The 26,341-nt window shown below is 39.4% G+C and overlaps 1 protein-coding gene across 9 annotated transcripts in view; it reads left to right on the top strand.

The window, feature by feature from the left end:
• Positions 1-25,320, top strand: part of RNF144A (ring finger protein 144A) — a 68,402-nt gene extending 43,082 nt beyond the window's left edge. For all 9 annotated transcript variants that reach the window (XM_075049193.1, XM_075049189.1, XM_075049195.1 and 6 more), the window contains 6 exons: positions 12,367-12,471; positions 12,690-12,750; positions 13,857-14,064; positions 15,921-16,068; positions 17,395-17,484; positions 20,563-25,320. In XM_075049193.1, the coding sequence (XP_074905294.1) occupies positions 12,367-12,471; positions 12,690-12,750; positions 13,857-14,064; positions 15,921-16,068; positions 17,395-17,484; positions 20,563-20,694 (744 nt within the window). In that variant the 3' untranslated portion in view covers positions 20,695-25,320. The remainder of the gene's footprint in view (positions 1-12,366; positions 12,472-12,689; positions 12,751-13,856; positions 14,065-15,920; positions 16,069-17,394; positions 17,485-20,562) is intronic.
• Positions 25,321-26,341: the final 1,021 nt, after the last annotated feature.

Here is a 26,341-nt window from a genome sequence, read left to right as displayed (position 1 = left end):
ATTAGTACAATACGCCATTATGGTTTTTATAATGATGATCGTTAATGCACACACAATGCTGTGAGCTCTGAAGTTTTGTGTATCTCATCCATTAGGAATGTATCTGTTGTTGCATTGCTTGAGGTACGAGAGGAACAAAAGTCTAGAGAGTAGAAAGGAAAACAAGCTATCTTTGCTGTTGGCTCTTTGTTTGTTTGTTTTCCTGAGTATTGTCAAGGGGCAAACTCGTATCTCTTTTCTTCTGGAATCATGTCAGCAATAGGACCAATCTTAAGTGTACTCCTCAAATTTTGGACCAAAATGCTTACATGTCCTTTTTATTAAAGCACTTTTTCCTACTTAAAGACCACACAGTACATAGCTAGTAACCTTAAATTTCAAGATAGTCCCGTAGCAGTTGCTTGCCCCAGCAAAAGTAAATGATTTTGCATGTTTTCTTCAGAAAGCTTTCCTTATGACACTTATCTCCTTACAGAAAGAAAGGGAGAGTAAAGCACAGAGCATCACTTTTTTCTTTTTGTTTAATTTGTTTTGTATTGGTTACTGCATGAAAATGTTTCATTTATTATTTAGCCTTTGCTTTTTTTGGGGGTGAGGGGAGATAGGGAGGGAGCAATTTTAGTCCAGTTCTTGCCTGAAATTCTGACCATTTTATAATCTATGATTAAATTCTCCTGTGTCTTAAAGGATAGGACGTTCCCTTGATGTGTTACCAATTCTATATGAACTAAAGTTACAATAGGTTTTGTTCCAATTGATATTCTTGCATGGAAGTCAACCAGTTAGTTGCTTAAATCTGTTATGATTCAGGAGTGCATGTATATGTGTGTACATATATATTACATAATTTTTTAATATTTATATATGTCAAATGATGTGTTGCAAGTACAGTGATGCTACTATTACTCAAGACAGGCTAAGCTCTTCTTGACTTTAGATTGTTCAGTTCCCTTCAAGATGTTATGCAGTGCTGATCATTCTGGTACCAAAAGATTTGTTGCTTACCTTTCTCAAATTTAAAAAGAAACTCAGTCAAGTAGGCAGTCCAGGCAAGCAAATACCTAGAAGAAATATCAAGCCTGAAAGAGAACTTGTCTTTAATGGAGAAATTTATTTTGATTACTCATCTGCAATCCACCTTGCTACTGATGGAAGGAAAGACTGTCATTCAGATATGTGAGAGAGGGAGGTCCTACAATCAGAAAGAAAATAACAAAACTAATGTTAAGACCAACCTTCCACTGCTTGTTTGTGATTTCTTGTTGGCCAGCTGTGGCCATGTAGATCAACTTTGTGGTATTTGAGCCTAATGCTGCTATGTGAATTTTATATCTGTTTAGTAGATACTTGTACTTTGATTCTTACTCTTTGATTCTTACCCCTAGGCTCTACCTTAAGCCCTTGAAACAACTGGTTAATCTTCCCTAGACCTTTTTGCTGTTCCTCTGAGTTTGCTAGAACTGTGATTTAAGTCTATATCGAAGTGTGTTCTATCTCAAGTAGCATGATAATGGGATAGTGATAGACTCTCCTGCTGTCACTAGCCCTCTTTAACCAGGATTACTGCATTTGCCTAATCGTGACTGTTCATACATGTCTACTTAATTCTAGTCATTCCCTTAACTGAGCTTCTTCATAGGCTGAAGACCTGAAAGGAAGACTCTATGATCAGCAAGGCAAATATCATAATCCTGCCTGTAACTGGCAGCAGGCATCTTTTTTTCTTGTTGTCATGCTTGACTGGAAGCACACAGAGCTTTGCTGGCCTCTGAATGACAGAAAAAAGCACGATTTACTTAATTTACTTAATATGGAGTGTTATCCCTCACTCCATATGAGGCAGAGGCAGTGTGAGCTGCTCCTTCCCCCAGGACAAGGCAGCCACCAAGAGCAGTGTGGATGGGAGCAGGTAGGCTTGGCTGCCTTCCCTATCCAGTGTGGTTTGTCCCTGCTTGCCAAGGGAAACCTGCCTTAGCAGGGCAGCACTGGGCTGAGGCCAGGCTGTCCCCTACATCTACCATGAGGAGATGCCCAGCTTGCTTTTAAGCAGGAGGGAGGGGGAAACATAATGGCTTGTGAGGTTTTATAGAGCTCTGGGCACTTATTAGCAGCTCTAATGTTTTCCTGTTTCCCACCAGCTGCAGGCAAAGCTTAGAGCTTGCTGCTTGTGCTCACTTCCCACAAACCTTAGCAGAGAACTGATAATAATCTTGATGTGATGTGTCAGTAGAGGCTTGATGGTTAGAGGTCACTATGTGTTTGCATAGCAATTCACATGGCTGTTTGGGTTCTGACTTATCTGGTAGGTGCTGTGATGACAAAACTCCCTGCTTTAATAAACTCGCATATTTACGAAGTAATGTACAGTTGGGAGCTGCAGAACCCTGAGTGAAAACTAAACTTGATCCAGAGCCTTCAGCTTTCTCCTCTCCTGTGTGATGTTACTAAATGAGATTAACATTATCTGTCTTCATCTGGGTGTTGGGAAAACTAGTTCATTTTTGTTTGCATAGTGTTTTGCATGTGAAAGTGAAAGGTCCTTTGTTTGCTGCAGGTATATTGTCCTCCCACTCAGAAATATTCATTCTGTTCTGAAATAGAATAAACTTTTCTCAAATCACCATATAAGGGAAGATTGAATTTTGCCTTTTGAATATTTGTGTTTCATCCTGCATATGTTGGCATTTGAAAACAACTTTCTTTTTGTAAAGTTTACCCTATGTCTTTCTACCAGTTGGAGCATCGAATGAGTGAGAACAAGCGGCTTATGCAAGCAGAGGGGTAAAAATCCAACATGAAAAATGTTTACGTGTACATCCAATATCTGTTCTAAGATGAAGATATGCATGAACCACAAGATATTATCCTTGTCTCATTTGGCCATTTTCTGTTGACTGTCTACTGATGTGAAAGATTTCTCTTAAGAAAAACTGTTCACTTTCTATACATTTTACAGTACACACTCATGTACAAATGTGTACATAAACTGCCTCAAAAAAAACCCCACCCCAAAAACCAAAAAACAGCCACCCACCATTTCAAAGGCTAGGCAGCTGTAACTTTTCATTGCTTTCCCTTTCTCTGTTAAGACATTTTACTGGAAAGAGACACTTGTTTTTCAGGTTCACTTAGTTCCTGTTGCTTGGTTCTGCTTGTGATTTACACAGCTATTGATTGCTGTGTCTCAAAGGATAGTTGCTGTATTCTAATATTTCTCAAGCTGAAGAAGTCAGCAGGGCTCCTCTTTCTGCCTCCTTGATGATACATACATTTCTTCTTGCCTCACCTTCATCATTTGTTGACTGATGGCCTGATGTTGGCATGTCCCTGTACTCGAACTGGCACAGTTACTCTGATGCAGAGGGGTTGGAGGCTGCACTCAAGCAGAGGGGTGCTATGCCTCATCCCTAATGTGAATATAGAATCATTTAGGTTGGAAAAGACCTTTAACATCGAGTCCAACCATCAACTATGCCCATTAAACCATGTCCTGAAGTGCCTTGTGTATGTGCTTTTTGAATGCTTCCAGGGATGGTGACTCAAACACTTCCCTGGGCAGCCTCTTCCAATACCTGACAACCCTTTCAGTAAAGAAGTTTTTCCTAATATCCAATCTAAACCTCCACTGGTCCAACTTGAGGCTGTTTCCTTTTGTCCTATTGCTTCTTACTTGGGAGAAGAGACCGACCCCCACTTTGCTACAACCTCCTTTCAGGTTGTTGTAGAGAGCAATAACTTCTCCCCTTGGCCTCCTTTTCTCTAGACTAAACAACCCCAATTCCTTCAGCTGCTCCTCATAAGACCCTTCACCAGTTTTGTTGCCCTTCTCCAGACATGCTCCGGCACCTCAATGTCTTTCCTGTAGTGAGGGGCCCAAAACTGAACACAGGACTCGAGGTGTGGCCTTGCCAATGCCAAGTACAGGGGGACAATCACTGCCCTAGTCCTGCTGGCCACGCTATTTCTGATGCAGGCCAGGATGCCATTGACCAATATCTTGTCTGCAAGTTGTTTGCATGAGTTAAGAAGGGTGTGTCAGGGACTCCTGTGATATTTGGGTGTAATGTCAGAAAGTAGTTGGACAGAGGTAGAGCTAAAGCAGCACAATCTCCACTGTTGTCCACAGTATAAATCAACAGTTGTCTTTTACACTAACCACAGGGGCATTTGCAATGGGTGGCAAGTCCCTGCTCCTGGCAGGCTGCTGGCCATTTCCCATCCTGAGATTCCACCAGCGGCTGGGAGCACAAGGACTTTTGGACAAGACCAATTTTTATAGCTTAAGAAAGGATGCTCAGATGGTTTGTCCTGAGATGTGGAAGCATGTGAGTTGTGTTTTGTCTTCCCTAGCCAAGATGCTATTCGGTCATCATCTACAGGTGAGATGATGTGACTGGATTTAGGCTGACAATATAGGCTGTAGCAGGGCTGCAGAACAGCTGGTGCAGTCTTTAAAAACTGAGTGTGGGATGAGGAAAAAGCATTTACCCTTGGCAATTTTGAACAAAATGTGTCTTTAAAAAGAGGCCAAGTGCTGGGCAGGTGGAGGCAGGAAGGCTGTCAAACAAAGCTTTTTCAAATTCCTTGCCGCTTTGGGGAAAATGTTTATCACCTGTGACGTTATCCATCTCCGGTCCTGGCTGAGGTCGCTCTCTTGTTGTGTACCACCTTGTTCACAGCCCAGGGGGACAAATTTGGGCACTAGATATTTCCCTGTTGCAGAGCTCTGGAGAGTCTTGCAGGTGCTTGTTTTAGACTCAAGGTTTTGTATGCTTGTGTATCGTGAATTTTGTCTCTGCAACAAAACAAAGGATATAAATAGCAAACACGTAAGACTATTCTCTATTACTGCTTTCACATTTGTAGATTTGAAGTACTGCATGTCAAGATAAGTGACTGTTTCCTCCTGTGATTTATTCTTAAGGATGATGAATCAGCTGCAGGGTTAATAAAAATTGGAATTTTGATAGTGAAGATTTCTTTGCAAGTAGATTAATGTCTCTGAGAAGATGTCTATAGAAGTGGAAATTTTCTATTAAAGTTCAAAGTAGTATCACAAACGTTAAACACCTGTCTCACATCTAGGTGGTTTGTGAGGTTGAATATAGCTTGTGTTCTTGGATTTGGTCAGTGTAGCTGACAGTATATCTAATAAAAGGAAAAAAAGATCACTCCCATGGTCATGTGTATGCCTCAAACAGATCTCTCTGATTAAGTGTGCATAGATATTTTCCAGTAAGTCACTTGTCAACCAAGTAGGATTAGGGTGATACTAAAAAGCCAGATTGTAGATCTGCTGTAGAGAATTGTGCATACTGGAGCAGCAATGAAAGAGTATTTAAAAGTTGAGCCTGTGATTAAATAAGAATAGATTTGAGTAGGATTATAGCTACTACTTTACACAAAAGGGCCATGTAGTAAGTTTGAAAGAAGCTTAAAAGTTCTCCAAGGAACCTACCATTTTTTTCTTTTCTCTCACGTGTTTTCTTGCATGCTCTAAGTGTATCACAGAAATTTGGCAGAAAGTAGTTTTCTTTTTCTATGAAACACTAAGATTAAAAGTGAATTTGTCTTATTACCAGATGAGCATTCCTATTGCTTTTAGAAGTATCTACCAAAATATTAAAAAAAAGGTAGCATATGACAGTTATATATAGCTACAGGCATCCTTGGTTTTCAGGAATAAGGAAGACTCAGGCTCAAACCTTACTCTCTCATTCTTCCCTCCTCTTCAGAGAACACCCCAGCTGTAGGCTGCTTATTTTAGGGGAGTCTTTCTTCTTGGGATTGTTCAGCTTTATCTAAATGGGAAGTCTTTCTAGAAAAAGTGATGTTTTCTTCAGGAAAAATCTCTCTAGTCCAGAGTGAATTTGCTTTTTGGACAAATGGGAGGGGAGCTATTATTCCAAGACTATTAGCCTCTATCTGAGATGTGGACACTAAAATTCATCTCTCTGATTTGAGAGAGACGTTCACTCACTCATGCACATTTTCTCCCCCTGCCCCAGTGAGTATTGCACACTGCTTCACTGTGTAGTATTCTAATCTGAAGCTAAAAATGAGCATTACATCACATTACCCAGAAGACTTATGGACAATGTGTCTACCAGTATAAGTACCTATTCACCAGACTGACTGCAGAATTAGCACAGAGCAGTGGAGTAACCTTGGTATTACAATGTCTTACGGCAAGAAAAGATATCGCCTTCTCAGTATTCCTTTTTAAGTAATGTAAAGAAAAATACCTATATGCGGAACACAAGAATCACAAGAATCACACAAAACACGATCAAAAGTAGTTGCAGTAGTTTTGTTCATCTGTGTAGTCTCATTGCATGATTTTTGAGCTTTGGCGTAGTATCCTTTTAGCACAAAATCCTTTTAGCACATAGACCAAACTGTAGATTTGTAATTACAAAACAGTGCTAAATAAGTGCTGCTCACTCAATATCCTTTCATATTCTTCATGTTATTTCCTAGAATGTAAAGCCAAAAGGGTTCTTTATATTCATGTAGCCTGATGTCATTTGTAATGTGGATCATAAAATACCAACCAGCGTTTCCTGACTCTTCATGTGGTTGAATGCAAGTTTATATAAATATGTGTGTGTGTGTATATATGCATGAATATTTTTAGAAGTTATTCTACTCCTGGTTTGCAGATGATATAGAATTTGCAAGACTTCAGCAATTTGGTATACGTGTTAATAATCATCTTACTTGGAAACATTTTCTTGTTCCGTTTGAGCTTTCTTCCCAGTATTATTTTCCATTTCCCCTCTTTGCATTGAAACTTAGGGCCACTAATTTAAGAATCAGATTTTGTTGTTAAAAAAAAAAGAAAAAAGCTCCCTTGATGAAAAAGCACGTCAGCCCTTCTTTGCATTCCTGAAGTGTGGTGCAAAACTCAGTGATTGCAGAAGGTGAAGGGTTACTTACCTAGTTAATATTTGTGCACAATAGCAACTGCCTTCCTCTACCTTTAATATTCACCTTTAACAAATGCATTCTAAAAAATTCATTCCCTTTCTTTTTTAGAACTTGATAAATGCTAGATTTCTTTCCTTTTATTTCTTCTTTTTTCCCTTTCAATTTTATCAGTAGGTGTTTGGGGTTTTTAAAATGTTTTACCAATACCAGCATGTGATGACTTTGCGTGTAGTGCACATTTTGTTTTTGGATGGCTGTGGCCTAGTGCCAGCACTAAAATACATTAGAAGTTTCAAGAAATAAATCAGAATATCTAGTGATGATATACTTGGCTCTGCAATCCTGTCATGCTTTTTTGGCCTTTCCAAATCCATTGACTTATTTATAAAATTTCCCATGTGACTCTGCACTTGCATCTACAGCATTAGTGTAGTGAGAAGTCTGCATTTTGACAAAATCCACCTACCAGCTGTTAAGAAAATATTACAGGATCATCTTTTTGCTGCCTAACTCTCAAATAAAAGGTGACATCTTGAAAAGCCATTCCTTGTCTCCTGCAATAGTAGCAATAACATGTTCTTAAAAGTAAATTTGTTGTAACTTTTCAAAAAGGTTTGCTCTTCTACTTTAAAAAATGAAGGTGTTCACCAAAAATATCTTTGAGTGTTTTTAATTGCGTGCATTTTGTATTGTAAAATTACCTTAGGCATCAGTTGAACACATTTTTTTCTGTAAAAGTAGATGGTGGATAAATGTTGCCTCACACGGAAACAATGAAAGTCAGATTCCTTCTTATGAATTCTGATGTTTTTATTTGATTTTGAGTATCAGGAGAAATGAGTCAAAGCACCGTCATCAGAAACAGGCATAATGTTGCTGGAATACTCCTAAAAGAAAATTAAAAGCCAGACATTTTAATTCTTTATATTGAGATTTTGCTGTGGCCTGTGGAGGTTTCTTAGAGTTAAATGCAGCAGAGTAGAATTTTGTGTTACGGTTTGGAAAGTAGGCAAAAAATAATCATTTTTGATTCTCATAGGGTATTTTGATCTTTATAATGTTAGACAAAATGGTGTGCAGCTCTAAAGCAACAGCACATCAACACTCACTGAATATACCTTTCTGTGTGGCACAATCCTTGATGTAGAAAGTTTAGAAGTACAACTCCTCTTGCAGAACTTTAAATATTAGGCTATGCTTGGCAGCTTCAGAAAGGAAGTTGTTCCTTTATTAGACATCTATCTCTGAGGCTGAGGGAAAAAAACCCCACCAAAAACAGTGTTTCTAATTTATATAGGCAGCTGATAGTAAAACTGCTGCTGAGTTGGACTCTGAGTTGATCTTTGTGAGAGAATGGATCTGGGCCAGAACTCCTCAAAGTGGGTGTGCTCCTGCCCTTTGTTATGGGGACAGCAAACGACAGGAGGAAAGAAAAAGTCATCCGGACACCAGAAAGGACAACAGTGATATGCAGAAAGAGGACAGAGCAGGGATGCACAAGGAGTGTGCATACACAGGGAAAAATACAGGTGTAATGCTCAAGGGAGCTAACTGGTCTCTTCCGACTGATCTTAGCAGCAATTGGGGCAGGTGATGCACCTTGACCTGCAGTTTATAAAACCTTATATAAAGTTTTAAATATAGTTTATATATGCTATATATAGGTTATATATAACACATATGTTGTGCAGTGCTTTGCTTTCCTTTGTCTTAGGAAATTACAAAAGTTATATGGCAGTTTTCATGGGGTTCCCTGTCTAACATTCATATATGGTAGCATATTGCAATCTCCTTTTAATTTAAAAATATATGAAGTTGTAAAATGAACATTAAGGTATAGATATTACAGTTATGGAACCCAAACAACCTTAGTAGTGTCCTAGGGTGCCATCATATAATAATTGTTATTTTCCTCCCCTGAGTCATTTGGTATGCTGAAAGTGTGCATGGCAGAGAGAAATCTAAGCTGCTATGATTACCTGTTCACTTGTTGCAACTGCAACGTAAACCAGAGTAACTTGCCTAAAGATTGTTATAAACTGACATGGTGTAGTTCGGGATTGGGAAGGGGTAGGAGCAAACACATGGTTTGTTACTGTAGCTGGTCTAATGACTAAAAACTTACACACTTGGTCCTCTCTTGCTGGCTAGTCAGGTCTTCATTATTCCAGGTGAAGATTGTCAGAGTACAAAAACTAAGTACAAAAAAATGCAAAGGAAACTTATGACCTACTTAATTCAGTAAAGAGTTATTTTTTGTGAAATGCCAAGTCGTACCCTGGCTTTATCATGTCAGACTATACACATGAGTAGAAATGTACAGAATAACCACCATCAGTTTTTGATAGGTTTAGCGTACCCCCAAGTGTGACTTACTTAAATAATATTTAGTTATTTAATTACTGAAATATGATGAAGGTTTTTTTTAAAGAAAGAAACAAGTGGAATTTAGCAGAAGTATTGCTTCAAATAAAAGTAAATTTCCATTGACGCTTGTCCAGTAAAGAAAGAATAAAGATACTTCTCAGCATATTGGTTTTATAAGGGTCAATGTACAACAAGAAGGATATCATGTGACCTTATTCCAACCTCAGCCCTTAGGTACCTAATTTTAGCTCCTGTTTCTCTGAGAAAAATTATGTAATACAGTACATTTTGAAGGTTGTTCGGGGTGACTTACTTTCCCAAGTTTTTCATTCATCCTGTGCAGTACTTTATTACCTTAATGGAAATGCTATGAAGATATTTTCTTCCAGCATGGGATCAACTACAAGCTGCATAGAAAATGAGCAACAATTTAGTTGTCATCTTTTTGCAGTTGTTTTGTAATGAATTTTTCATAGTATATAACTGAGTAGCTAATCCTACTGCGTTGTTTTGCTTGCATGCTGGTGCATTTCTAGTACTGTAGCCACTAGAAAATTTTCTGACACAAGTGGGAACTTGTGTCCGCTCTCAAGAGAAGCCACAGGTACCCTGTGCTTCAAATTCTCTTGCAACCACTTTGGGTTACTGCTTGTCCACCCAAGAAATTTCTGCAATGAAGAAGTCTTGAGCAGACAGGGTGTTTTATCCTCTGCCTGATTTACAGTGATATTTCATGGCCTCAAGACAGCATCTGCGTTCCCAGAAGATGTAGCATAAGAAGTGCACTTTGGCTGTGCTGTTTTTGAGGAGGAAGGGGCCAGTACCACATCAGGGGAAGGGGAAGGCCTTGGACACTGCTTGAGGCAGGGATGAACTGTGTCATTCCTTGGAAGATGTGAGGAAAGGGAAACAAATCGAACAGGCTTTGGCAATGGTGCCAGGCAGGTTGAGGAGGAGAATTAACCACATTAATGATTAATGATGGCAAAGCTCCTTCAGATTGAAACGTACTTTCTATGAGTGCTAAGTGCTGGCATTAAAAATGTATGCATTTTCATTTTAATCCACACTTGGCATCTGCAAATGGAGGGGAAAGGGAAGAGCCAACAGTGTCATTATAGCAACACTAATACCTCACTACAGCTGAAATCACAGTTTGCCAGGGCATGCAACCTAGGATCTAGTTCTTGCAGAGCTCAGCCTGCTGTGGTCACTGCTAGTGGTTCTCTTGAGCTGCTTCACCACCTTCCCTGCAGAGCTCATAAGTGAAAGCTTGGAAACCTTCTGCAAGTCAAACATCTACCAAGTGAACAGTTGGCTTCATTAAATCCCTACTGATAAAGAGGAAGGCATAGACCATAATCTGTCACAAGTGGATTTTTTACACATGTAAAACTTTTAAAGTTATCAATTATCCAGTCTTTGTTTTTCTTTTCCAAGAAATAGACCTGTTGTCTCTGTTGCATAGGAGATACAGGGAAGGGGACTCTGACAGAAATGAATTGTTGTGCCCTCAAGGTGGTGGCACGTTGCCACCCAAAAAGCTGTGTACCAGAGCAGCAGAAATTGTGTGGGCAGGAAGTGAAGTTTTTCCTGCAATCAAGCTGCAAGAGGTGAAATCTAGAATAAAATGTTAATATAGGTGATAGGGTCTCTGAAAGGAGCTGAATAGACATACCGAGATGCTCAACAGGAAGAGAAGAGGCTGAATGAGTAGACTCAAAGTCTGAACCTTAGCAGCTACAAGCCACATGTGAAGGTTTAAGCTGGAAACATGGTCGTTGGTGGGCCTGTTTGATGGTGTGGTTGGAAGCAAGAAGCGGGTTTGCGCTCTGACCTGCAGTTAGGCACACTGGACTCTGCAAGGTTGATGCAGCCCTTTGCCTTCCCAGGCTGATGGTGAGTCAGCAGCTGCATACCTTTTACAAGTTCTGTCTGGAAATGGTAACTGAAGTCCCTGTTTTGCCAGCTTGCTGCAGTGTGTAATCTTTCTCACGTCCCACCCAGCTGTATGCTGAGCTTGTTTTGTATCTTCATTGCACTCTGCTTTTGGTCTAGCCTCACTCCTTATTCACATATCTGGTAATGGAGAGTTAGGGGCCTACTTTCTGTAATTGTCTCCAGTTTGCTACTGCCAGCTGAGCTCGCAAGCAGGACCCATACACTGGAAAGCAGCAGACCCTCATTTACTCTTTCTGTGTAGCGTCAGGCTGGTAGAAGTTGGAGAGAAGGATCTCTCTCTCCCCCTCCATCGCTCTCCTTGCCTCCCCAGCAGACACCTATGCAGTAGCTCTCACCCTGATGTGGGAAGCATGGAGCTGGAGGGGGGTGGTTGCTCTTCAAGAACAACAAAGTTTGGTCTTAATTTGCCCTTAGTCTAAAATATCCACTTTTCTTCTCTGTTTTGGTTAGATGCTACGTTTTCAGTTATGACTTGTGTAAAATGCTGCAGTTGCTAGGGGAGAAAAGTATTAGTATTACCAATATTTATTATTTGGTCCCCATGGAAACTGTAGTTCTTCTGGGAGTCCTAATTCTCACATTTTTCCTTTCTGTGGAAAAGATATGTCTTTAACCATGAAGTTCGAATAGTTATTTTCTAGAAATAGAAGGCAAGATACACCACTCCCTTTTGCTCTCTGGTGTGCTTGACAGATGTCTGTCTATGGGTTGTTACTGCTTACTAAGCTGTGTTGTGGTTTCCAGTCATATAAAGATGTTTGGAGTGTGGTTAATCTAATTTTATCTTAGTGGTGGTTTATTATTTTTTTCCCCCTTCCTAACTCCCTGTTTGATTTGTCCTTTTCCCCATTAGTGTTATTTTTTAATTTGCTGCGTATTTTAAATTGAGGAAGAGTTATTTGATGGGAAAATGAACCTGCTATTTTCTGTTTAAAAGTATAACTGTGGCAAAAGCTGGGAGCATGGCCCATGGCTGTAGAAGGGTCATGGTAGTGTCTGTTTTTTCAGAGAAGTTTGAGTTCTTCAGATTTTCAGAGTAAAGCTGTTAAAATACTAAGTGGTTTGTTCTTGGTGGGATAGTTAACTCAGTCTTTGGCTCTCTTACAGTGCCTAAAACAGTACGTGGAACTTTTGATCAAAGAAGGTCTAGAAACAGCTATCAGCTGCCCTGATGCTGCCTGCCCAAAGCGAGGTCATCTGCAAGAAAATGAGGTACGCTTTTACTGCAAATAGTTGGGGGTTTTTTTTCCTTTTCTTTCCAGGATGTTTAAATGTGGCTTGCTCTGTATGTTACAGCTGCTATTGTTGCCAACATACTTTTTTAATAATTCTCTAAAGGTCAAATATTTTGTCTTAATTTGTTGAAAATGCCTTAGATTATTGCTGTTCCTAATTGGAAATTTGTCTTTTCCTTTTCCTTCCTTCAACAGATTGAGTGCATGGTTGCATCAGAAATCATGCAAAGGTATAAGAAGCTACAGTTTGAAAGAGGTAACACATGTAACACTACCCATTGGAAGGCTGTGGGAATGATATCACTCCAGAGCGATCCCGTAAATCAGAATCTGGCTCTGCACATGTTCATGCAATAGCCTTGTGCATTAATTGTTTGGTCCTCACCAAAAAAAAAACCAAAACAAAAAAACCCAAAAAACAAACAAACAAACAAACAAAAAAAAACCAAAACAAAAAAAAGAGAAACATTGTTTCTGTTCTTGCCTGTGTGATTCCCAGAATTGCAGCATTCTGGGAATAAACTAAGGAAAGAAAATTGCTATGTATTATATTGCTCTATAACTAAGGGAGGGAGTGACTTCTATTTCGAGCTTTGCTGTTTGAGTAGAGTACTACCAGTGTTCTAGGGACTGGGGAGGTAGACTGACCCCTTTTATGGAGCCAACATTATCTCCCATGACGATATCTGGTGCAGAATTACTAGGTAGTTCTGTGTGTAACGATAACATGAACCTTGTTAATTTTTATGAGGATATAAGCTGACTGGGTGCCTATGGGGATGTTGAACTGTGTGGCCATAGAGAGCTTACAGTAGTGTTTTGCTTAGGGCAGGACTCAGCCTAGAAACCACTGAAGTCATTGGTAGGTTTTTATGGACTTCAGTGGGCTTTGAAACATGAAATAACTTACCAGTAAGCAGCCTCCAAGAAAGGGATGAAAATATATAACAGTCTTAAGCTATTGTTAATCATGTGGTTACATTAGGGCAGAGGCAAACTTGAAAGAGAGTCCTGCTGGGCACTGTAAAAACATTTTCTGATGGGTTATACCTGCATACTATATATGGTTTATCTAACTTCAAGTACAACTGAAGAAAAATAAAACATCTCATTCTCAGAACACGTTTAGTTCAGTGAATGAAACTGGGCAGTTAATTCAAACTCAGGAAACTCACTTTAGTTTGGTGTCTCTTTGCAAAGCAGGCCAGATTTATGTCTAAGTGTGTAGCATAAATTAAAAGGCTTCTTTTGAAAATGTGTGTCTTCAAATGCCCTGCCAGTCAACCTCAGCTGGAATACATTGTTGTAGAAGGCTGGTCTTGTAACCGCCTTTGAATTTTGTTCTTTTATTTCCCTTTGCAGAAGTGCTTTTGGATCCATGTCGGACTTGGTGTCCATCCTCTACTTGCCAGGCTGTTTGCCAGCTCCAGGAATCAAGCCCACAGGACCCCCAGCTGGTCCAGTGCAAAGCCTGCGACATTGAGTTCTGCTCTGCTTGCAAATCTAATTGGCATCCAGGTCAAGGCTGTCAAGAGAACATGCCAATCTCTTTTCTTCCAGGAGAAACAAGGTAAAGTATTGCAAAAGATCAAGTATTGAGAAACAAAATGCTCAATCTTTGAACAAACTGGAGTGTGAATAGTAAAGAGACATTTTCCTGATATTTTGTTTTAAACCTATTTCCTTCACGTAGTCACTCCTGTTCTTTTAATGCTGTATTCCAAAACTGGATTGCTCTTGGCAACCTCACTCCTTGCCACCATTCCCAGCAAAGCACAAAGGAGCTGCTTGAGCCTCCATCAGCAACCCTTTTGCCCCAGTGGGAAAAATACGATGTCCAAGCAGCTCATGAGCTTCTCTTCAGAGAAGATCTTGTTGCTGCTGCTATTCTGGACAGCGTGAGGGTTGGTAACATCATGCCAGTGATTTTTAGGATACCCTGTCAATCACTGTAACTGCTGCACATTTGGCCAATAAGTTCTGTTTCAAGCTGTTTCCAGTGGCATACTGCAGCCAGTGAATAAGAAAGACCGTTGTGCATGTGTTCCACTTAATGTTTGGGCTTTTTGAAAGATTGCATAACAATTCAAGGTATCATTAAAGCCCTGGCCAGCCTTGGAGTTAGCTATTCCTAACTTGTCTTCTTTCAAGCTTTGCTGTAACAGATGACTAGCTAGGATGTTGTCATGATGAGTTCCTGGTCAAATATAGTAACTTTTGCACATGATTTTTGTGTGTGCTTGAGCAGAACTGAAGCTCACTAAATTTCATAGCAAGGTAAAAACCTTTATCTATTTTCCTTAGTGTTTTGGTCGCTTTTAGTTTTTATTTCATGCTTCATTTTTTACTCCCTTGAGGTGTGTTTTTTCATTGTTTTGGAGCATAATGTGCCAGTAGCAGTCTGTGCTACCATGCATTTGGAGTTTCCTATACAGTTTATGGATTCAAAGCATTTTTCTGCAATACAGTTGCCCCTAGTGTTACTAATGAGTGTGTGTCCTTTTATCCTGCCGTTGGGCAAATCAATCAATCAATCAATCAAGGGTCAGTCCTGTTTTCCAGCAAACTGTTGATTCCCCATCAGTCGTTCTTGTATCTCCCACTGGCAGTGGCTGCAGGAAGTGTCATTTGTTAAGGTACATTTTAGTTGTTAGTGTGCATAAAACCTGTGTATGGTAGACAGCTACTCAAGAGAAATAAATGCTCTTCCAGAGTTTCCACATTCCTCTGTGTTGTGCCCACTATATGAGGGGACATCCTATGGTTTTGCACAGTCATGCAAGACAAGAAAAGGCAGTGCTGATGCTAACTCATGAACAGTGACTCGTTAGGACCGTGTTAGAGACAAAGAGATCAACTCTGAAAGAACAGCATGCCCCAAAAACCTCATGGTTCCTGATTTGGAGGGAAATTCCTAGGGAGGATCCCCAAGGAGGGCAGAGACAAGCACTCTGTCCCTGGTGCCCCAGTCCGAAGGAATATGGTCTGGGCTTGTTGTGCCATCAAGGGATTGCTTCCTTTTCTGAGAAAGAAGAAGGGAGGAAAAAGGAAAATAACCTAGACGTGCAAAGTATTTAGGTGTGAACTAGCTGCTGCTCATCTGATATATTGCAGGAGAAAACTGCATAGTATCTGTTAGTATCACTAGATAACAAAAACAGTTGGTAAAATATGTGGTAAAGAAAGTGTCCTGACCTTTACACACTGTAGTCATTAAACAATTTTTCTAGAGATATGTTTGAAAAATAGAGTGTAGCCAAAATATCTGAATAATAAAACCCAGTTGAATATCTGGTTCTCTAGTAATTTCTCTTTTTATTTTTTTAAAATGAAAAAATAGGCTTACCTTCTTAGCACAGTTCTTAGATGTTCTTCTCTAAACGGACATGGCCACACATCTTACTAATTCCTCACTCTCTCCCACAGTTCAGTTTTTAAAATGGAAGAAGATGATGCTCCAATCAAACGCTGTCCAAAGTGTAAAGTTTACATTGAACGAGATGAAGGTTGTGCCCAAATGATGTGTAAGAACTGCAAACATGCCTTTTGCTGGTACTGTCTGGAATCTCTTGATGTAAGTACATGCCATGCAGTCTGGTTCTCAGAAGCTTAGAAGTTCATTGCTTTGCCATCCAGCTGTCACATTAATCAGTTAAATAAGTAGCTCACTAGCTTCTGCCCAACTTGGTGGACTGCAACCCACCAGAGCTGACGCTGGTAATTTGACAGGATTTGTATGCTCTGTTTTACTTATCTGACCTGTGTGATCTTAACATTTTGCCTATGTGAGGCAGTAAATAAGTATTAAAAAGTAAAATCTTATGAAAATATTCTGTTTGCAATCTTTACGTGGCAACTTACCTGGAGGAGGGGCAGTGCTGCCTTTTTTTTTTTTTTTTTTTTTTTTTAGTAATTCTTCATTTAGTACTGACTTTTCCGCGTTCCCCTTCTTAAAGGAGTTACAGGATGAGTATAGCAATGTTCTGAGTCTGTGGAAGTATAATAACTCTAGAATTGGTGTGTCACCATGCAGGAGACTAGCAGTCAGATTTGTTTACCATTCATTGTATTCTGTGGGACAAGAAATAGATCTGACATATGAAAAAGAATACAGTGTTCTCCTAACACCAGGAATTTGTCTGTCTTCAAGCTGCTGCTGTCATATGTTTATGTTTTCTTTAAATCAGCCTGTTATCGTGCCCAAGGATCAGAGTATATACAATACACAACATCTGTTTCCATGTCATCTGTTTTACTTTATAGCATTGTTAACAATAGCAAAGGAAATGTTTTAGGTTCCCAAAAGTTACTCTGACTATTCAAATCCTGTGGTTGGCCCATTTGAATTCTTTACTAACAGTCCTTAAGTCACAGGCTTCTCACGAGCTCAGTTAAAAAGCAGTATTCCCTCGGTACTAGGCCTGCTATCTTGGCTGGCTTGTGAAAGGATGGCAGGGCAGATAGGGACATCATTTCTTAAAAATCTGTGTTGTGCTTTTATTCTTCAACTAGTAAAAGGAACCAACTTTGGGAAGTCTGCAGTACAAGTATTCGTTTTACTTTGCTCTTTCTGTATGTGTGTAAAATACATGCAATGGTCAGCTTATCTTCTTGGATCCTCTTGTAAATTCCATCCTAGCATTTAAATATGCAGCTCGAGAGCCTTTGGGAGAAGTATTCATTATAGATATCTAACACTTGCTGAACAAACCTGTTTGTGAAGATGCTTAACTGTAAACAAAGCACTTTGGAAAGGTTGGACCTGGCCATATCCACTTCACTAAGCTTTTATCTTCCTGTACAATTCCTGGTTATAAGTTCTCCGGAGATAGTATTTTATAACTTGAAGAACAGTTTGTACTTCTGGTTATTGCCTACCTTTTCATTTAATTTTTTGTAGGATGATTTTCTCCTTATACATTATGACAAAGGACCTTGTCGAAACAAGCTGGGACACTCCAGAGCTTCTGTTATCTGGCACAGAACACAGGTAAAGCTCAGATCTTTAAAAGCACTGTACAGGTCTACTACTGTCATAGTGCCTTCCTTTACCTTACTCATTTTAACACCTTAGGGTGAAGTTCTGTGACAAATGGTAACTGATTTTCATAGCAGATTGAAGAGGACAGTAGCTTGGGAAGGAAGTTACCTCTCCCAGAGAGGATGCTCCTTGGCCAAAAGCCCCTGAGAACTAGAAAGGGTACATTTGCAGAGCCAGTTAAGTGCCAATCCAGATATTCTCTCAGTAAACTTGGAGGATGAACTAGGTTGCCACCATCCATACTACTAACAGGGAAGCTCATCCTGCAAGGGATCTTTAGCTCCAGATCCAGAACTGGAAAGGAATAAACCTGAGTATGCTCAGTATCTTGCTGTGGACTCCAGTTGATTCATTCATGTAGGTTGCATAGAAAGTAACCCCATGAGCTTATCCGTAGTTTCAAACACATATTCAAATTGACAATTACAAGGAGTGTGGGGGTACCTCTTGTAACCTAGATCCAGTGTTGCTGGACCCAACGTGAATGCTGGTAATGAAAGAGCTCTCTGCACTACTTTGATGCATGAAGTGTAAATTCCAATGTGTGACTTGGTCCAATCTACTGCCTTTAAGGTCACTTTAGAGGTAACAGGGACATCTGAGTATCTGAGTCATCTCTTCCTAAATTAACTGTGTGCCAGTAAAAAGCTACCTTAGCTTGAGATGAAGTGCTTTTCTTGAAGTACAGGTTTCTTTCCATTTGACCATAAACCCCAAGTCTAGAGAATAAACCCCAAGTCTGGACAAATTGCTAAATGGAAATAAAGAGAAGGATTGCACCCCTCTCCCTCCGCATATTCCCGTGGGTGCCTGAGCTATGGACTGGGTTTTGCTTGGCTTAGCCAATAGTGTCTTAGGAAGTGTGTGGGTCTGTAAGCTTTCTTGATATACTGTAATATGAGGTGATTAATCTGGTATTTAGAATCTGTTCTTAACCACGGCAGTTAGTGCAAGTATGTTTGATATTCTGGTCATTGTCGAGAAAGAAAGTGATAATTCTTTACTGGTCGGGATATACTTCTGCTAAACCCACTAAAGCCAAATCAACATTGCAATTGTTTCCTTATGTTAAGTTTCTTTGAGTATTTATGCAAGGCAAATTGAGGCGAGCCATTGGTTTGTTGTTTGTGGATTTAAAAAAAATATTTGTTTTGAGCAGAGGGAATGGCTTGATGTTGAGTAGGGCAGCCACTTCTTCAGAAGCAACAGAACCAAGTAGAAAATGAGTAAGTAATACTCAGCAGGCAGTTTTGTTGAAAAAACAAACAAACAAACAAAAACACACACACAAAAAAACCAAAATAAACAAAAAACCCCCCCACAACAGACAAAATGAAAATTAATGAATTCTTTGATGACATATTGAGGCTGAAAGGAAGGTGTAAATAGATACCTCATAAAAATTACTAGTAGTCAATCTGGTCTACTGAATTGCTAACTTCCCGCTTGGCTCTGTCTGACCAGTGCATTCTTAGCCTGGGCTGCAAAGAGCTAGGCAAGGGCATGCTGTCTCCAAAGAGCGGTATGGCAATAGTTGCGGCTCACATTTTTTAAAGGATGTGAGACTTTAGCTTTGGTTTATATCTGTAGCAAATAAATGCAAAGATTAGTAAATGGAAGTTGTGTCAGGTTGTCAGCACCTCCAAAAAAAGAATGAGCAATGAAATGTGCACACCTCTGAAGCTGAAAATGAATTGCTCTTGGCAAGAAATAAAATTGTTAGGGCAAGGAAGTTTGAGCTCCTTATCCCTGGACAGCCAAAAACCAAGACTGAAAGAATGTGGTGTGGTAGGAGGCAGCCTGAGGGGGGTGACTGCTGTCCCACAGCGCCATCTCCTGCAACCAGCCTTGCCTCTCAGCGCCCCCTTCGAAAACCCCTGGATACTGGAATTGCAAAATTGGAACGAGAAATTGTCTGTGGCTGACAAAAGTGCTAGTAAATCATCCTATCTATACCATGACTAATTAAATATTTGCCAGCAAATTGAAGTGGCATTTCTAGCCCTGGCTAGAAGAATTCTTAATGAGTACTGCACTCTAATTTCATTTTGCCTTCTGTTGTGAGGTTTTGCTAGCAGATTAGCATTCCAATTCTGCCCTAATTATTCAAAATTATTCACAGACACTCTCGTGTGAATAAATCTAAATTATTTTCTCAAATAATTTGCAGGCATATTGTTGCAGCATTACTTTTAACTGTTGCCTATGGCAAATGGGAAAGAAACTTCCTCAGGCAATGAACTTCCACTTGAATGTTTTTTTCAGTAATTTTCCAAATTTAAACTCTGTAGAAACTCATAGGGTTTGGCACAGTGACAGGATGGGTAGGTCTGTTGCCCTCTGCCCATGCTGGGAAGAGGGTGATCAATAAACGTCAATTAAAAAAATGCTTTTAGATAAGTTCGTGTCCCCTGAACCAGCAGGATGAGCTCAGGTCTGACTGCAAAAAGCCATTGCATATGCAAAGTCCTCCTATAGTCCACAGTGTTTGTAATCTGTGGCTGAGATTCCCAAGCTTGTGATCCTGCTGGTGGAAAGTTTGTGGGAGTCTTCCCAGATTCTCAGTGAACACCAAAACCTTCACAGATTCTTTTTGGAGCCTTCTCCAGCAAAAAGGGGAGCACCTGAAAGTGGGAGTCTCTAAGTGTCTTGTAGTCTTGATCCTGATATTTAATATTTAGATTTGGTCAAGAAAAAAGTATCTAGTCAGTTGCTTCATTAGTCGTTTGAGATATAGCAAAACTCAAAAAGGCAAATAACCACCTGCATCACTTTGTGTGGTGGTACTGAGTTGTGTGGCACGGTTCTGACTGGAGCAATGAAACATGAGTGTTTACTCTCCGATTTCACTCACGTTTACTGATCGCAGGAGCTGACTGTAGCATACGCTTTGAGGGTGAGTCCTGGCTCTGGTAAGGTCAATGGTATTTGCCGACATCCTTTTGAAGGACTTTGATGATGCACTGGTGTCAGCAGAATCTAGGCAATTGCTGTCCCTAACAAAATGCTATTCCTTTTCTCTTGCAGGTGGTAGGAATTTTTGCAGGTTTTGGTCTTCTACTTTTGGTGGCCTCCCCTTTCCTTCTACTTGCTACACCATTTGTTCTGTGCTGCAAGTGCAAATGTAATAAAGGAGACGATGACCCACTACCTACCTAGACTGAGAAGACTAGACTCATCACAACATGTGTTTTGATTTTATTGTCGCTGTTGATGTTTCCCTCTTGCACTTACATTGCTGTAGCCTTACTTGCCCCATTCTGCTTTTCATTGACACACAGTCTTGGTTTCAGGAACTGTGGTTACTACTGTTGCATTGCTCAATTGATAATAGACAAGGAGGGTAATGGAAGGCAAGTCTGGTGCTAAAGGGAGACCACAGACCTGGGTAGCTATCTGAAATGAAGAGGTGATACTGCTAAAAATAATGCAAAAAGTTTCTGCTGCCCTGCTGGTGGACTGGGAACTGTACTGAATGCCATCAGCAAAACAAGCTGAAAATGCATACAAATCTAAACTTCTGCCTATCTGTTCACTTCCAAATTTGGTGTCTTATTCCTGTATATATTTCAGTTGCCTATCATTTAAATCAGATAGTCAACTTAGTGTGACTTTACCTTGTTTATTACACATCTGTTTTTGTTAAAGCCATCACAATGTCCTTTTTAATACCTATTTTTCCAAGTATAACAAAATCAATAAGGTGCATACAGGCCATCCTATGCCTTTCTTGAAATTTGGGGAGGGTTACAGGGACAAAGTTGGTCCTGTTGCCTTCCAGGAATTTTCTGAAATCTTATAAGAAATTTGTTGATTGAAAGCTACGTTTTAAAAATGACTTGATGGAGCTGTAAGGTTGAGTGGTAACACAAACCTGCTATCTAATCAAGGTTCTTTTAAAAATGCATCAATGGTATTGATTACTGCTGGACCACTAGTGTTCTTCTGAATTTTTATTTTTTGCTATTGTTTAGGGTTCTGCTACACTTACAGGGCTATGTAACTTCTAATCCAGGTATCTTAATCTTTTTATATAGATATATATATATAATCCTATTTAAACCAAATGTGTAAATAGCTGCGCTATTGAAATATTTTGGAAGTTCAAGTTACATTGCTTCTGTCCTTAGGGCAATTATTAAAAAAAACAGGACTAACTTTACTATTTAGCTGACTCTTGGGTTATCAATGAATCTTTCCTTTTAAGTATAAAAATACATCAGGGTTTTCACTGTAGTTAATAATAAAAATGCCTGGGATATTTGTGGAAGTTGTACTTTACATTTAAACTACTTAGCCCATTTTTAGAGTTAATATCATATGATGTATGGTATATGCTGATAATAACAATACTGTGACGAAACAAGTTTTTATTTAAAAAATAATCACTTGATTTGATAGTTTTGCAGAATTCACAGTGCTGTGTTCCCAGTAAAGTGTGCTAGTCAACATACTATTAATCATTGTAGTTTCTCTTTAGAAATATTTTGATGAAAACTATTTTGCTCTGATTTTAAAGCCTACAAGAATTTGACTAATAACTTCTTGCCATGAAATATGAAGCACCTGAAACAATGTGTATGTCTGTGTGTAGTACTGAAGGAAAACATTCTTCTGAATGGCTCATGGACTGAAGTTTGACTGCGGTTTTTTTCATCATCATTTATTTCTGTGCATTATCTACATACTGAGATGGATGAATATATTGAAGCCAGGATAACTTTGCACTGAAAATGTATTAAGACCCTTAAATGCAACTGCTTCTGGCTGCTGTCACAGGCTGGGAATACGTTTTCATAGATCAAGCATAAGGAAATGACTCCTTTCTTTATTATCTTTTGTTTTATACCGTCTATCTGTAAATAAAAAGACTGTAGGGTACAATTTTGAAAAGGGCCACTGTCTTTTTATAGAACTACTCTTGAATTTCTTCTCCTCCCTCTTCTTCCAAGTTTAATGGTATGCAAATTCAAACTGTGTCTAACCACAGATTTTAGTTCTGGGAGCTGGAGGTTATCTGCAGTTTGCTTATTTGGCTTGATTTTAATGAATTCAGCCATTGTAACATGAAGAAAAAGGATAGTTGGTTTCCAGCAAGTCTGAACTCCTTGTGACATCTTCAGATTGTTTATGGCAATGCACAGTTCAGATCTTTTGTTATCAGAGTATTTTTAGAATTTTAGCTGCCTTTGTTACTCAAAATTGCTTAGTTGTTCAAAAATATCTGTAGGGAAGTCTGGGTAGTGCATTCGGTCGCTGTTTGCGAGCCCCCGAGGGGTGTGTGAAGCACTGCTGAGTTCAGCGGACAGCGAAGTGGTTATCTCACTCCGGCTCTGGCAGCAGCTCAGTCCATCTCCCCAGAGGTACCTACCCTAAGCCAAGCACCTGGGCTGTCCTGAGTCATAGCTTCAGCGTGCAGAAGTAATGGAAACCCTTCTGCGAAGAACAGCTTCCTGCAGGTAAGCTTTAACTATGGCCTTCCATACTTGGCCCTGCAATTCTGTTTAACTGGAGAAAAAAACCCAAAACTGGACAACGGGACATAAAGTTTTCGTGAGCTGTTAATTTTCTAATTGGGAGCACTAAGGCATTTTGCTGTATGTGGCAGTGGCTCTAATAACCGATTCTACTACTGGGATGATAGTAAACAGCAGAGGTGCAGTGGCCTGGTAACAGTGCTAGAGTGTCCTGGTATGAGGTGTATTTTCTCTGTGCCTTTCTTAGAGACAGTCTTTATGTGGCAAAACTTTAGTTTTCCATGGTACTGTGTGGCCAGTTAATAATCAAAGTCAAAATTAATGCATTATCAGATTTAAAAGAAAAATGAAAGAAGTTGTCTTTTACAAATACAGACACTTTTAAAATAATAGTTTATGATCAATGCTCACAGGTAACATTATATATAATGAGAAAACTGTACTTCTGTCAGTATATCTCTGTCTCTGATCTCAACATACTTGAATTGCTACTGGAGATTTTTATGACATATCTCATTTCACATCCTGGCTTTTGGGAGAGATTATATGCCTACATATATTTACCAAATACCTAATTTTATCAGGCTTGCTAAATGTCATTCCATCTGTATTCTTCTAGGGGATTTTTTTGGTTTTGTTTTTTTTTAAATTTTTTAATGCTGATTTGTTTCCAAAGTAGCAACTTCTGGTGGTGATGTATTGAGTTCAGGGCATTTTTATGTTACAACTTATGTTGATAGTGTGACATATAATACCCTGAAATTGAATTGTAAATACATTATTTTAAACTCTGACATTTAAACCCCCTGCCATGGAAAAGTGAATGTTTGTCTCTGCTACTTTTCAGATGAAATTCTGTTACAACAGCTTTGGCTTTTTAGGTTTTTCACCAGAAAAATAAGATTCACTGCATGATTTCTGTTGGGTTTTTATGGTTATGCTATTATTTAGGTTTTTTGCATTGTCTCAAATGCTTTTTTTAATGGAGTTTGTAACAGTACATCATTTGCGTGTTCTGTTGGGGTGGTGTCATGTCTAGTGAGCGAGTGTGGAGTCCAGACTCCAGAGGCTTTGCATCTCCCTAGACTTGCCATTCATTAGTTGGGCTGAAGTCAGTCCTGAGAGAGATTAGTAGCACAGCCTGCACCGACTTCAGTGCTGGTAGCACTGGGGTTTCCCCATGTGACATTGGACAAGTCACTTATCTCCTTTTATCTCAATTTAACCATCTTTTAAATGGATGACCAATGTTTACCTACCTCACAGGAGGGCTGTGAGGGCAAATTCATTGGTTTTGAGGGTATTCAAGATTCTGTGATGAAAGCTTATATATATATGCTTACTGTAGTTTTATGTTAATATTTCAATTTTATTCATGTTGGCATTCATCCTGAAACCTCCTACTACTGACTTTAGCATGCCAAGAATTTGGGATGCTTTCCCCCACATACCAAGCAGCATGATCTTTCCTCAAATATTCCAGTTTATGAATTAGGCAAAATCCCAAATAAGAGCTGACTGGATCAACTCTCAGCTTACAGCTGATCTCCTGACATGCAGGAAACACAATCAAAAAAAGCTCTCTTGTTTATGGACCTGACAGGATAAAACAGTCATGGATCAGAAGAAGATGAAGTGCTTTTCATTTAAAATTGTTGTGGGCAGGAAAATAAAAATGTAAGTTTCGTGCATTTCATCTGTAGGCCTTTTACTGTATAGGAATAAACATATTTAATACAGGCCGTTTCCATCCCAGTGAGGTGCAGCATGCCATAAAGCTTTGTGCAGGTTTGCTTTTTTAAAACCAAAGTTTGTACGTTTCACATACATAAGCTAAAATCCTGAGGAAAACAGGTAGAATACTGTTGTTGATGACAGTGATATAAAAGACATCAAAAAAGCCTGCATCAGTGCTTAATTGCTAATGCACTTATACTAAGTAAGGCATGCTGTTTGTGTTTAGAGCCCTGCGGTCTTCATTATTGCTTTGATTTGTGTACCTCTCTTATAAGAATTCCAGGAACATTAGGTACAGGTACGTGGTACATAACTGAACCTTTCTTGATAATTTTATCATGGATGTATTTTAAACCTGTATAGGGATAAGCATGAAGGAGTCATGCATATGTATAAATAATGTATTTGACCAGTGTAAAAATAGTTCTGTTGATGTATTTGAAATGTAAGTACATTTTGTGCCACTAACACTGTGATGTATAAAAGAGCTGTTGAATGCCTTTTAATGTTGTGTTTTGTACTTTGAATCATATTGAAGAGTTTAATTTGTAATTTCAATAGATATTTTAAATGAATGTGTCTCCTGTGATTCTTCATAGGGACTTTTCAGTGCTATACGTTCACTAAAGAGACCTCCTGCCTCACTTCTTGGTGTAACTGTGGTTTCTGACTCATCGCCTCCCAGCTTAGCTGAAAGAGTGAATCTGGGTATCTTTAGAGCTCATTTGACCCATAGTTGGGTCTTTGGTCCAGCTCCTGTTGCAGTCCACTGATGTACGCTCTAGCCAGGTGAATGTGCTGCTCTGAGGATTGCTCTGAGATGCCTGTATGTTCTTGCACCACAGGTTTAGGTCTGGTGGAGGTGGCTGTGGCTAGTTTGTATTTCCCTCGGAGGTGAAACTTTTAAAGGCAAAGTCCAGTGTCCTGAACAACAGAGCATACTTAACTCTCTTTGACAGTGGGAGTTGACTCTCGTGATCCTGAGTCCATCAACAGGCCCTTTGCATTTTGCCTGAACTGCAGTTGAAGATGCAGTCTTTCCTTCAGTCCCCATCGTTTCTTTCTCACTTGTTAGGATACAATCTATACCCATAAAAAGAGCGCAGGTACGACATCTTCAAAAAAACGGTGTGCATAACTGATATGCATGTATGTGCTTTGTACCTGACAATTTAAAAAAAATCAAGCCCACATAATAGCTGCTACTCGGTCACTCCTTCTTTCATTTTCATGGAGCATAATGATTTTTCTCCATAAGGGAAAGATCAGTTTAGATATTTTGTTCAATTAATTGGGCAGAAAATAGTCTATAAATGCCACAAGGGGTTTTGACCTATTTTAGGAGCAGGTATTATTAACAAAGCAATCTTTCTGCTTTCTTCCTCTGCTCCCACAGTCTGTTGCTTCCAATTAGGATATGTTTTGCTTTGCAGTTTTCCTTCAGAGAGGAGGATTATTTCTCAGTCACTTGCAATTATCATGTAGTTTAGTAATGTTTAGCGCCTGGGCATTTCCTCAGTCTCTCTGCCAGGTTCAGCTTATGTTGCCATAGAAGGATTTTCTTACCCATGCCTTCAGCTGTGTGACTGGGT

This window comes from Buteo buteo, chromosome 17, assembly GCF_964188355.1.
Source record: "Buteo buteo chromosome 17, bButBut1.hap1.1, whole genome shotgun sequence".
NCBI classification, from domain to species: Eukaryota; Metazoa; Chordata; class Aves; order Accipitriformes; family Accipitridae; genus Buteo; species Buteo buteo.
Note: the sequence above shows the minus strand (reverse complement) of the source record. Positions and strands in the feature narration are given on the sequence as shown.